Source organism: Telmatherina bonti, assembly GCF_933228915.1.
Source record: "Telmatherina bonti genome assembly, chromosome: 13".
Lineage (NCBI taxonomy): Eukaryota > Metazoa > Chordata > Actinopteri > Atheriniformes > Telmatherinidae > Telmatherina > Telmatherina bonti.
In genome coordinates, this window is record NC_136611.1 from 8,983,470 (window position 1) to 8,996,343 (window position 12,874).

At 38.7% G+C, this 12,874-nt stretch overlaps 1 protein-coding gene across 2 annotated transcripts in view; it reads left to right on the forward strand.

Annotated features, from left to right (window-relative positions):
- The window catches only part of ksr2 (kinase suppressor of ras 2), a gene marked incomplete at both ends in the record, with an annotated part of 131,718 nt that overhangs the window by 76,946 nt on the left and 41,898 nt on the right, over positions 1-12,874 (forward strand). For both annotated transcript variants that reach the window (XM_079252066.1, XM_079252067.1), the window contains one exon: positions 9,429-9,601. In XM_079252066.1, coding sequence (XP_079108192.1) covers positions 9,429-9,601 — 173 coding nt within the window. The remainder of the gene's footprint in view (positions 1-9,428; positions 9,602-12,874) is intronic.

Genomic DNA, 12,874 nt, shown 5'->3' on the forward strand with positions numbered 1-12,874 from the left:
AAGACTGGCGGGGTGAGCAAACCCCACACAGACATGGGTGGTGTTGAAAACCAGCAGAGGGAGGAGCTTAATAGTTTATGACATCCTGAAAATTTTAAACGAGTTGTTTAGACGCTTAATTTCAAAGTCTGCTAAAAAATAGTCCTGGGTTTTTTTTAAAAATAGTAGTTTTTTGTCTGTTTATGACTTGAAACGCCACACAAAACAATTCTAAGTGTTTATAAAAGTGAGTTTTTTTTCATACAGTATCCCCTTTAAATTAAAGCTTGTGATGTAACAGGAAAGGAAGAAAAAGGAAAAACTAAAAAATGTTTATAATACCATAACTTGTGACTTGACAAGAACACAAGTCATATAAGTGGAGGCTGCACTTTTAGTTAGTGTTAAACAGATGCAATTGATGTTTAAAGTGCAAGGACATGTAGAGGGTAAAAGCTCATGAATAAGAAATAAGCCAATCAACAAATAATGCAACACCATAGCTAATATAAGATTTGCTTCAATAGCACAGAAAACAGGCTTGTAGTTTATGGAACGCAAAGGTCCTGGAGGGAATAAAAGACCTAAGAACGGTGCCTGAAGCATGACACAAACATGCGGTGATTTCCGTCTGTGAGTGATGCATCATGATGTGCAACTCCAGTCTACATCAAAGGACAACTCGACTATTCGCATCTTTGCTGATTTTTTACCGACACTTGACAAGCCACCCACCTCCCTCTTCTTCTGTCTTTCATGTATTCTTGTAGTTTCTCTTTCCATGAACTTTTCATATGCTGAGGAGAAAATCTGAATAGATGCCTTAATAACTGCGGAGCTTAAAGTTCCCTCCCCGACCCCTCTCTGCCTGCCCCTCACCAATAGCCGTTTTCAAAAGGGGAACCTCTGTCTTCTCTCCAAATTCATTTGCACTTTTCCCCCTACTGCATATCTACAAACCATTCGGAAAGAGGATAAAGGCATGCATGCAGGGAGATGAATGGTTTAATTTAGATTCAAATTGCATAAAGTGGGCTAATCGGAATAGCTGACAAAAGCTCTATGACGGAGAAGTGATAACCTGCAGGCTGCTTCCTTATTGCAGAAGATGGAAGTGAAGTGCTGGGCTGGTTTACAGGTCTAATTGCATGACTCAGTGAAGGGAGTGGGAGACTGACATCGAAGGGAAAAATTCCCGTGGGATTTAACTCTTCATGGCTCTCACTTTACATGATAAGTCAGAACTCTTGACTTTTAAAGGTCTGTTTTGTTATTATTATTATTAGTTTTCATGGATAGATTGGTTTTGCTTCTCATACTTTTCTCGCTCTTGTCTTTCAGGGTTAAGTGTGTTTGGCCATAAAACGATTCCCTTTATGTGCCCTGTTCAGTGAAGCTGTTTTTGTTAAGTTGTGTATTTTACTTGCATGACTTGTTTTTCTATGCACTGTACAAATTTCCCCACTGCAGGTTATGTTCCTGTTTTCTGTGACACGCTCTATGAATTTCTCAAACTTGCCTCTCACGGCCTCACTTGTTTAGTGGATAATTATGTGCATCACTTAGTCATCAATTTATACATGTTGGAATATGATGTTGTTGCCTAACTTGATATCCTAAATCAGGTTTATATATATATATATATGTATATATGTATGTATATATATATGTATGTATATATATATATATATATATATATATATATATATATATATATATATATATATATATATATATATATATATATATATATATATATAAATTATATATTAAATTATATAAATATTTTTAGCCGACTATATTTGTATGTCTTGGGTGGCTGTAGCTCAGGAGGAAGAGCAGTCAAATTGTAACTGGAAAGTTTGCATTTTGCTCTGACTATGTGCCGAAAGACGCTGAACCCTAAGTTGCCCTCCGATGAGCCTATTGTGGTATGAGTGTGTATGTAAGTCACTTTGAATAAAGGCATCTGCTAAATGACTGTAGAAAAGAAATGTGAAATTATCTACAGAACTGTAAAAAAGGTTTAATACAATATAGATTTTTATTTTATGAATGAATATAAGTATTTCCATTTTATATGTCAAAGATCATTGCCCATATACTACCATGCATCCTTTATGTTGGTATGGTTATTAGGGAATACATCCACTAGGGGGCAGTGCAGGGTTCGGATTTCACATCCAAGTTTTGACATCAGTTTCAGTAAACAACAGCGTCCATTGTGATGGAGGAGATCACGATAATGTAAATTCTAAGAGAAATACAAATAGGCAGTGGTCTACTCTATGCAACCATTAAATATACCCAAGGCTTCTTTTTTGCTTCTTTTGTTGGTTGCGAGTAAGCAGTACTGTGCAACAGCGCCCCCGTAATGTCCAGTGGAACTGCACTGTTTACTACCTCTGGATATGCATCCACAAGCTCTGTAAGAACAGACTGAAAATGTGCTTAATGATGGTTCCAAACCATCTGTTTGTACATTTAACACTTAGCATTATTTTACCCTAATTCAGTGACTGTTCTCTATGTGGTTATGCTACAACCAGTACCTGCCAATAAATTGGTCACTCCCAGTCCTTATCTGTGATGTAATTTTAAATGTTTTTATGACTTAACATGCATTTCTTACTCTCTAACAAAGAAAAAGAAAAAAAATCCACCAAAGGTCATTTCACTTGAAAACTGTTAGAATATCATTGTGGCAGCATCTTAATCAAATGAGTCTTCTCTTGGATAATCTTTTTTTCTTTGCCTCCTCACAATATCTTTACATGACTTAGTGTTAACCTAATGAGAAAAAACAAGAACAACAAAGAAACAAAACTTCCAATGAAACACACTTGAGGAATTGTGTTTTTTTTTGGCACATCCTTAATGAACAAGTCCACACTATTGGGTTTAAAAGAAATGAATAAAAATCAGTGGGACGGGTTTACCAGCTCACTGACTGACTGCTGCTGAGGCCCACTGAATGAGGCTGCAGCTGTGATGATGACGACATAACGACACGCCCCCAAACGACAGCTAATTCACCATTCGTCTTGCATCTTACATCTACTCTGAGCTCTCTCCAGTGAGTAAAAGTCAGTCTGATGTTGACCCTTGTCTTCTCTTTTGCTTTGTCATTTTTGGTCTTTCCTTTTCCTTGGATTATGTCCTCTTGTTGTTTTCTGTGATGAAAATGTGTCCAGTGTCCAGATTTACTATTGCAGGTGTGTCATGCTATGTATATAGAAAACTCTGCTGTAAAATGAGTCCACATTTGCAGCTGGAATTAACACTTCGCATATGGTACAATGCTTCACTTACTCATTCATTCATTCATTTTCCGAACCGCTTATTCCAATTCAGGGTCGCGGAGAAGCTGGAGCCTATCCCAGCTGGCTTTGGGCGACAGGCAGGGTACACCCTGGACAGCTCGCCAGTCCATCGCAGGGCCACACACAGAGAGACGAACAACCACACTCACGCTTACTCCTAGGGGCAATTTAGAGTGACCAATTAACCTATCATGCATGTCTTTGGATGGTGGGAGGAAGCCGGAGTACCCAGAGAGAACCCACGCATACACGGGGAGAACATGCAAACTTCCACACAGAAAGGCCACTGACCAAACCAGCCAAGGATCAAACCAGCGACCTTCTTGCTGTGAGGCCACAGTGCTAACCACTGCGCCACCATGCAGCCCGCTTCACTTACTCAATGGAAGAAATTTGATTTGGTTTTCTTTTCTTTCTTTTTATTGTTACTCTGTACTTTCAAGCCTTATCTCCACCATCATGTACTTTACAGCTTCAAATGTTCAAGTTGTTAAGGATGTTCAAGTAATTTGGCCATTAAGTGTGAAATTATTAAATATAAGAGAATTTTTTCATTGATGCTTGACAACATTGATGCTGTTTTGATTCATCACACACAAAGTATTACCAGAAAGTTAAAAGACAGACAATATGGGAAGAAATGAACTGGTTAAATTAGCTTAAAAAGCTCCATGCAACTGAAAATTTGCATCTATAATTGACTGAGAGCTAATTAACAGTACACGGATTATTGTTCTAATGAAGGACAACGAAGGACATACTTTTCATAAAATCAATCACCTTGCATTTAGGATCCTGGGGGAACGATGACTCAATTTTCATTTTCTATTTGTCTGAGTGGAGGTACACAGACTTCGATCTGATTCTGTGAAGTTTACCTTTGCTGGAGCAAAGCTGTTCAGCATACAAGACAATGACAGTTCTGCTCTAATAAAACTGTCATTGTCTTTGTAATACAGAAAAACATGAGTAAATACCCGAGACAGCTGGATAAACCACTAATCTTGCTTCATGGTACAGACACTGACTTCATTGTGGCTGTTACCTTGAGTCCAAGGATAAATGAATAAATACATGCATACATACATAATTATATGTATATATGTATAGTATGTATTATATACAGCATATTATAAACAGCTGGAATACTCAACACTAAGATAATTGACAAATGTTGCAGTGTGTGTTTTTGTTTCTCTTCTAATGAGCACAAGTTATGTCACAGAGTTCATTGAGTTCATAATTACTTCAGTGTTACATTATAGAGAGTGTTACATTAGCAGGGCTATCCAGCCAGGATAGCCCTGGTAAACGCCAGATCGCTGGCCAACAAGACATTTATCATTAAGGATTTTGTTGTGAGCCATGAGCTGGATTTCCTGTGCGTAACTGAAACTTGGCTCGGCGTTGGTGAGTCAAATGCCTTCTCTGAACTGTTGCCTGTCGACTATTCCTATATTTCTACGCCAAGATTGTCAGGTCGTGGCGGGGGAGTAGCGACTGTTTTTAAGAACAAATTTAAATGTACACCGTTCATTTGTGATCTGTCTGCGTCGAGCTTTGAAATGAATGCGTTTGTTCTGGCCGCTGATCCTCCTGTGTTGTGCGCTGTTGTTTACAGGCCACCCAAGTACAATAAAGACTTTATCAGTGATTTTTCACGCTTCTTAGCAGAGATATTGCCCAAATATGACCGCATACTGATTGCTGGTGACTTTAATATTCATGTGTGCTGCACTGATAAGCCTATGGCGAAAGACTTTTTGGACCATATCGAGACTTTTAACCTTGTGCAGTCTGTCTCCGGACCTACGCAGGAACACGGACACACATTAGATATTGTATTGTCGTACGGCCTTTCAATATGTGACCTGGAAGTTTGTGATGCTGTGTTTTCAGATCATATGCCAATTTTATTTAATGTGCCTTTCCTGTGTAACGCAGATAAACTGTGCGCTCCTGCGCGCCTCTGTCGTGTCGTTAACTCGTCCACTGCGGCTCAGTTCTCCGCTGCCTTTAACCAGTCCATTTTATCTAGTGATTTTTTGAGCTCTGATTGTGACGTTGATGAGTTTGCAATTCGTCTTGATTCGCTCTGTGTCTATTTTGGACAGTGTGGCTCCGCTAAAAGCTAGGCGGGCAAAGCCTAAATCTGAGCCTTGGTTAAATGAGTCCACTCGCGCTGCGAGACGTGAGTGCAGGAGAGCTGAGCACAGGTGGAAAAAGGATAAGTTGCAAAGTTCTTTTCAAATGTTAAAGGCCAGTCTGCACAGATATCAGAAATGTGTAAAATTAGCCAAGTCAAAATATTTTTCTGATATGGTTACTGCTAACAGGCACAACCCACGTGCTCTCTTTAATTTGGTGAATGCTTCTCTTAATGTCCCCCAATCTGACAGCCTTGAAGCCTCACATAAAGTGTGTGAGAACTTTTTTAACTTTTTTGTGAATAAGGTTGTAACCACAAGGGCTCTTATTTCCCCTCAATCTGTCTGTCTGTCTGACTCTGTCACATGCACTGCCTTATTCTCTCAGTTGGAGCCTGTGACTCTCTCTATTTTGGAGAATGTTGTTAGTGGAATGAAGCCTGCGGGCTCACCTGATGATTCCATTCCTCCGTGCCTCTTTAAAGAGGTGTTTCCAACCATAGCACCCTTTGTTGTACATCTTGTGAATGGAAGCTTGGTAAAAGGAGTGGTGCCAAAATGCTTTAAGCACGCTGTTGTTCAGCCATTAATAAAAAAGTCTGGCCTTGATAACAATGATCCTTCAAACTTTCGTCCAATTTCTAAGCTTCCATTCCTGTCCAAAATACTAGAGAAAATTGTATTTTGTCAATTGAAGGCATTTCTGGATGCACATGAGATCCCTGAAGTTTTTCAGTCTGGTTTTAAAAATTTGCACAGCACAGAGTCTGCTCTACTTAAAGTCTTTAATGACATTTTGATGTATACTGACTCTGGTCATACTGTTGCACTGGTTTTGTTAGATCTGACCGCTGCGTTCGACACAGTGGATCATGAAATCCTACTGTGCCGACTTGAGAACACAGTGGGCATTCACGGGACTGCCTTGGAGTGGTTCCGTTCCTACTTAGCAGATAGGAGTTTTTGTGTGAGATTGGGTGACTTTGCTTCATCCTCGGCCCCCTTGAATTGTGGCGTGCCGCAAGGATCAATCCTTGGTCCGCTCCTTTTTTCATTGTATCTGTTGCCGCTGGGGTCTATTCTCCGAAGGCTTGGTGTGTCTTTTCATCTTTATGCTGATGATAGCCAAATTTACATTCCCCTCAAACGTCAAGAAAGCTTCAGTGCCACTGAACTCTTAAAGTGCACTGATGAAATTAAAATTTGGATGTCAATAAATTTTTTGCATTTTAATGATAAAAAAACAGAGGTTCTTCTTCTTGGACCTAGCAGTGTTGGTGATGCTGTCTCAGTTAACCTTGGATCCTTGTCACAGTTTGTTAAGCCTACTGTCTGCAATCTTGGTGTGAAAATGGATCAGGAACTTAAATTGGACAAACAAATTAGTGCTGTGGTGAAAGCAAGTTTTTTCCACCTGAGACAGCTTGCAAAAATAAGGTCCTCACTCTGAAGGCATGATTTTGAAATTTCGATCCATGCTTTTGTAACTACACGGCTTGACTATTGTAACGCCCTGTACTGTGGGATCAGTCAGTCCTCTCTCGCACGGCTGCAGCTGGTGCAGAACGCTGCAGTGCGTCTTTTAACTGGATCTCGAAAGTCTGACCATGTTTTACCAATTTTGTCTTCCCTTCACTGGCTCCCTGTCCGTTACAGAATTGATTTTAAGATTCTTTTATTTGTTTTTAAATGCCTGAACGGTCTGGCCCCTCGCTACCTGTCAGACCTGCTGGTGAGGTATTCCCCTACACGCTCTCTGAGGTCCACAGATCAACTTCTGCTTGTGGTTCCTAAGACGAAGCGTAAACTGAGAGGTGACCGAGCTTTTTCTGTTATTGGTCCCAAGTTGTGGAATAAGCTGCCCCTGTACATTAGACAGGCTGAATCGCTTCTTGTTTTTAAGTCTTGTCTGAAGACTCATTTTATATCTTTGGCGTTTGACTAATTTAAAGGATTGTTTTACTATTAACAATGTGCTGATGCCCCATTATGATGTAAATATGTATGTTTTATTGTTTCTTCTGTACAGCACTTTGGTCAACTTTGTTGTTTTTAACGGTGCTTTGTAAATAAACTGGATTGGATTGGATTATAGTCTGTGTATTTGCTTCTCATATCTTATTAAATAACACAAGCGTTATATCAGTGGACAAAAAAAAAGGTATGACAAGTCCAAGAGAGTTTGCAGTACAAGTGTGATTATCTTAACTCCACTGTGAAATTATATGTATGCTAAATGGAAGCAAACTGACTAGAAGGCTGTGATTATGAGGTAATTATTGGACTTTCATGAAACACTAATTTAAAAAGATGTTTTCCAAGTTATTTACCAGCTTCTGCCCAAAAGCAGGGTTGAAACCCCAGACATCTATTGGATGTTATGAGGCATCACCTTTACGTCACCTCATTACTTCTGTTTAGAAAATCTTTAGATGTTTTGTGTTTTCATACCAGCAGTATTCTTTTCCTTCCTTCCTTCCTTCCATCATGGCTTTCATTCATCCATTAGTTCATTTTATTTGAAATAAATTGAATTTATCTGAATTACATTGACTGAAAATAATTACAATAATTCCAAACAATACACTCATTTAATACCAAAACAGCAAAAATTGATAAGAAAATGTGTGAAAACAACGTTTGGTGCATTCCTGGTAGGTGCATACAATCCCATTAGGAGTCGAGTTATCTAATGGCACTCGGATAAAAGCTGTATCTTGTGATGCGGGTCCTGATGGACATGGCAGTAATGTGAACAGGTTGTTTTCCGGCTGGAATCAGTCCCTAGGTGATTCTCTGACTGTCCTGCACTACTTTTATGACGCCAGGGTGCAGCTTTCGGAGCACACCAGGATGTTGTGGGTGACGACTGCCACGTTGTGTGTTCTGTAATTTTAGTCTTGGTCCCTTGTTTTGTATCTTAGTTCTGGTTTCCCACAGGTGGAATGACTTAACTAATGAGTCCAGGAAATTAACTAAAACAGGAAACTAGACATCAGGAAACTAAAGCAGGAAAAGTTTAGTTTAGTTTAGTTCCTTGTTTTAGTTCTGTTCCCTGTGTGAATTCTGCCTTTATTTGCTTCCTGAACTAAAAATATCTTCGGCATCTCTGGCTCCCTTCTCTTGCATTTGTGTCCACACCTCTGCTACCATTATGACAACGATGCATGATGATCTGGATCAGACTTATTTGTTTAGTGATCTTAGAAAGTACAATCTCCGTTGGGTTTTTCCTTTTATGAGAGCTAGCATATAAAATGTTGTTTTTTAATACTTTTTAAAGATTTTATGCCTGAATTTGGTGTTGCTCATTGCTGTACAAGTTGTTCCTCAGGGAAAATAAAATAAACAATAAAAAATGACCATGCTTACAATTAATCTGTTTTTTCTATTTGCTTCTCATATCTTATTAAATAGCACAAGCGTTATATCAGTGCAGAAAAAAAAATAGCTTTTTACCACATTAATATATTTTTGTTTATGCACTTTTCAAGCACAGTTGTTGTTGTTATTGCTTTCTTCCAGCATGAATTTTATACCCCTTTAAGAGCTGCAGTGAACTTGTTGCATTTTGCTGTGGCATACTCAGTATGTGGAGGCGGAAAGAATAATAATGGGAGCTACTGGCAGAAACACAGAGAGTTTGCTAAATAAAGCTGTCATATCCCTTACATCCCAACATGCAGCATTTCATACGACAGTCATAGAAAAACACAGTAGAGCTTCTTTAAATTTATGGTGTCATATTAAAGATTATCTTGTCCTCACCATGTCCTGCAATGAGATGAAACAACCTCTGATGAGAAAAGGATTTTAATAAACAAAAACAAATAATAAAGCAGTGTGTTGTACTTCCTTTTCCACATGATTTCATGTGGAAATATCTGACCAAAGGGTTGTTCTTTTAATAAATACCTGTATGTACAAACCCTTCTCATCGCATGTTCTCATCATTTTTATTTTCCTCTCTTGTCTTAAGAGCCAAGAAGAAGACCAAGCCCTTGAACCTTAAGATCCACAGCAGTGTGGGCAGCTGTGAGAATCTGCCCACGCAGCGTTCACCCCTTCATACTGAACGTTCTCTGCGATCCTTCTTCTTCCCCTCGTTCATCCCGTCTACGCCTCCTGTCCACGCCGAAACACCCTCCGCAAGTAAGTGAACTCATCTTTTTATAATCTGCTCTCACTCTAGCCTTCATAAAATTAGATTTTTTTAAGTGCCTTTAGTATATTTCATTCATATTTTATTCCCATCCCTACATCTTCTTATTTAGCTGAGTGGAAATGTTTCATTATGGGATGTCATTCTGCTCCTGGCCAGGTCAGGTCACAAAGTTCACTCTCTGAGAAACATTATCTGCATTTGCAACCAGTGATTACTCCATGAGATTCATTTAAGAGTTAATTTTTCTGACCTGCTGCAACATCTTTCATGCTTTTCAGCTTATAAACAACTCTGGAACTTTTTCTAACCACATTTTGCACATTGTCATGTCAGTGTGCTTTGAAATCTTGACAAAAAAAAAAAAAAAAGAAGCTCTCAGGAAATGTTCTTACTGTTGCAATTCTTTTTGTTAGAAAAATCTTAAGCCCAGTTTTTGTTAGAAACAGAGTCAGGCCATTCCATAATGGCCAGAGGTGGAGTGTCACAGCACACTGGCAGCCTTATTGGTTGATGCATTAATGGATAAACTGCGGAAGCCATTAAACTGTGGAGGGGAAAGGCAGAGAAACAGAATAATGGAAACCTTGTCAAAGAAAGGAGTGATGCATGTCTGTCACTTAGTGTTGAGAATAGTTGCAGACGTAATTAACTAGCTTGAGGGGCACCAGCATGCATATTTGTTGGTGGAGGCATGACCTGGAATAATCGCTCATTATATGCATGAGGCAGAGACAAAGAAGGAGGTTATATACTTGATATACAAAAGACATATTAACATTAAAAGTACCGCTGTTTAGTCTTTATTGGTAAAATGTGCTAACTACTTACATTTAAATTCTTTTAAAATCAAAACTAAGACTACAAGGGGTAACAAATCCTTTTCCTCATAAAAACAGAAATCTCTGTGATTCTCTTACTCAGAGGAATAAGATATAAAACTGCCACCACCTTATAGGTCAACAATAAAACTTTAAAATCTAGCCCAAAACTAGTAGGGAGGCAATGAAGGGAAGAAAGTTCAGGAAAGATAAATATCTTCGTGTTTTCTTCTTCATGTTAAAAGGCAAGCTACAGCATTCTGGACTAACTTCAGCTGAGAGATACAAAGCTGACCAACAACACCAACATATATAGATTAAAATGATCCAGTTGGGATGTAATAAAAGCATCAAATTTGGATTTCAGTTTACATGAGAACAATCAACAAAATTTCTTTTCTTTTTTCACATTTACATTTCTGTAAATGAATGCAATCTGTATTTTTTGTGCAGCTCTGTAACAAGGAAGTGCTCAACAGCTCAACATTTCCGCCTGTATGGGGTTTAGGAGCAGGTTGAAACCTGTTTGAGCCAGTTTGTCCAAGTCAACAGTGTTTGTTCTGTGACTATGAAGACAGTTTTAGAAACTGGAGGGAGTACAAGGTTTATATCTTTAATACCATCTTTCCAGAAAGCTTTCATTGATGTTATCACTACTTGATGTGAAAAACCTTCCTGTCTGCCCACAACGCCCAAAAAAGCCGACGACAGTTTTAAAGGTTTTAAAGAAAGAGTTGTAAGGTTAAATAGGTGATAATATTCTTTTGATTCACAAGTCTGATTTTTTTATTTTATTTTGTTTTATTCCTGTTAAATTTAAACTCTTTCTGCTTTTTTTTATTTAGGTTGCTAGCACATTAAACAGTTTACTGTCTAATAGAATAAGAAAAAACATGATTGCAACATATATGAGACAAGGTGTATGTGACAAGGCAATGCTTTATGATACAAAAATAGAAGAGTTAAACATCTGATCTCTTACTGCACATTACGCCTGCTTGTAAACAGAGTGAGGAAAAATGGAGACGTCTCTAGTTCTTATTTTAGGAAAAAACGGATGTATGTTTGTGTTAAAATGCTTGTGTTAGCAAGCAGACAAGTGTGTGTGCAGCCAGGATAAACATCCATCCCGGTTCTATGTTTGGGATCACTCCCATTTTATACGTCAGGGCCCTCTAGTCAAGTTTGTGTGGCATCATGCCAGAATTTACAATTTGTGATACAATGTGAATATACACTGCTCTAAACAATAATATAAACACGTAAACATCACAATGTAACTCCAAGTCAACCGCACTTCTGTGAAATCGAACTGTCCACTTAGGAAGCATCACATCATGTCTCGCTCCATCCACCAATGCCAAGTTGCACCACAGACTATCCAGGAGTTGGCAGAGGGTTTAGTCCAGGACTGTGAGGAGATCCCTCAGGAGAACATTGGCCGCCTCATCAGGAGCATGCTCAGGCGTTGTAGGGAGGTCATACAGGCACTCGGAGGCCACACACACTACTGAGCCTGATTGAGCCTCATAATTTCCATCTGTTGTCTTTTCCATTTGCGCATCACAATAATTTTGTGAAACTGATTGTTAATCAGTGTTGCTTCCTAAGTGGACGATTTCACAGAAGTGTGGTTGACTTGGAGTTACATTATGTTGTTTAAGTATTTATATATATATATATACATATATATGTGTGTGTTTGCTTATATTTGTGGTTTTGGCAAATGAGTGGGCTCTTGAGAAAGATGCAGATTGTTTTGTATGAGATCTGTATATATTAGCTGACCTTGAATGCTGATGTTCCCTGTATGAGACTTTCCTGCTGTTCACACTGAATCACACACATTTGCCAGATTTGCAATCCAGTTCTCAGTGGGCAACATGTTTAAAAACCCCAAACATGGTTGATTAGACTAACTGGTTTGTGTCCAGACTGAGCTCGTCTGACAGCTTCATGACTGTGTTTGAAGTCACTCATCCACAACACCCAGTATGATGAAATGCTACATAACTTACATTAGCGTGGGCGGTTAATTATGTATTACTGTATGAATGACCATATCCTTTTTTCTTTCCTGACACATGAAGCATATGGTTGATGGATGTAACCTTTTAGTTCATTCTGTGTATTTTTTATTTTTGGGTTATGTACAGAGTTTTGTATGATTCCCACAGTCTAATAAGACAGGTGGGTGAATACTTTGGACACTAACCTCTGCATAGCAGACTTGTATGTCAAATCTCTTCTGTTTATTTTACATTCATTTACTTGCTATACTTCTTAACCCAATTCAGGGTTGTGGGGGAGCTGGAGCCTATCCCAGCAAACAGCATGAGAGAGACAGGGTACTCCCTTGATAGGTTTAGAGTCCATTACATTTCCATTTCCGTTTCCATTTCCATTTTCTTTGTCATATGTAAGTTAAGTTGTCTGATCAGC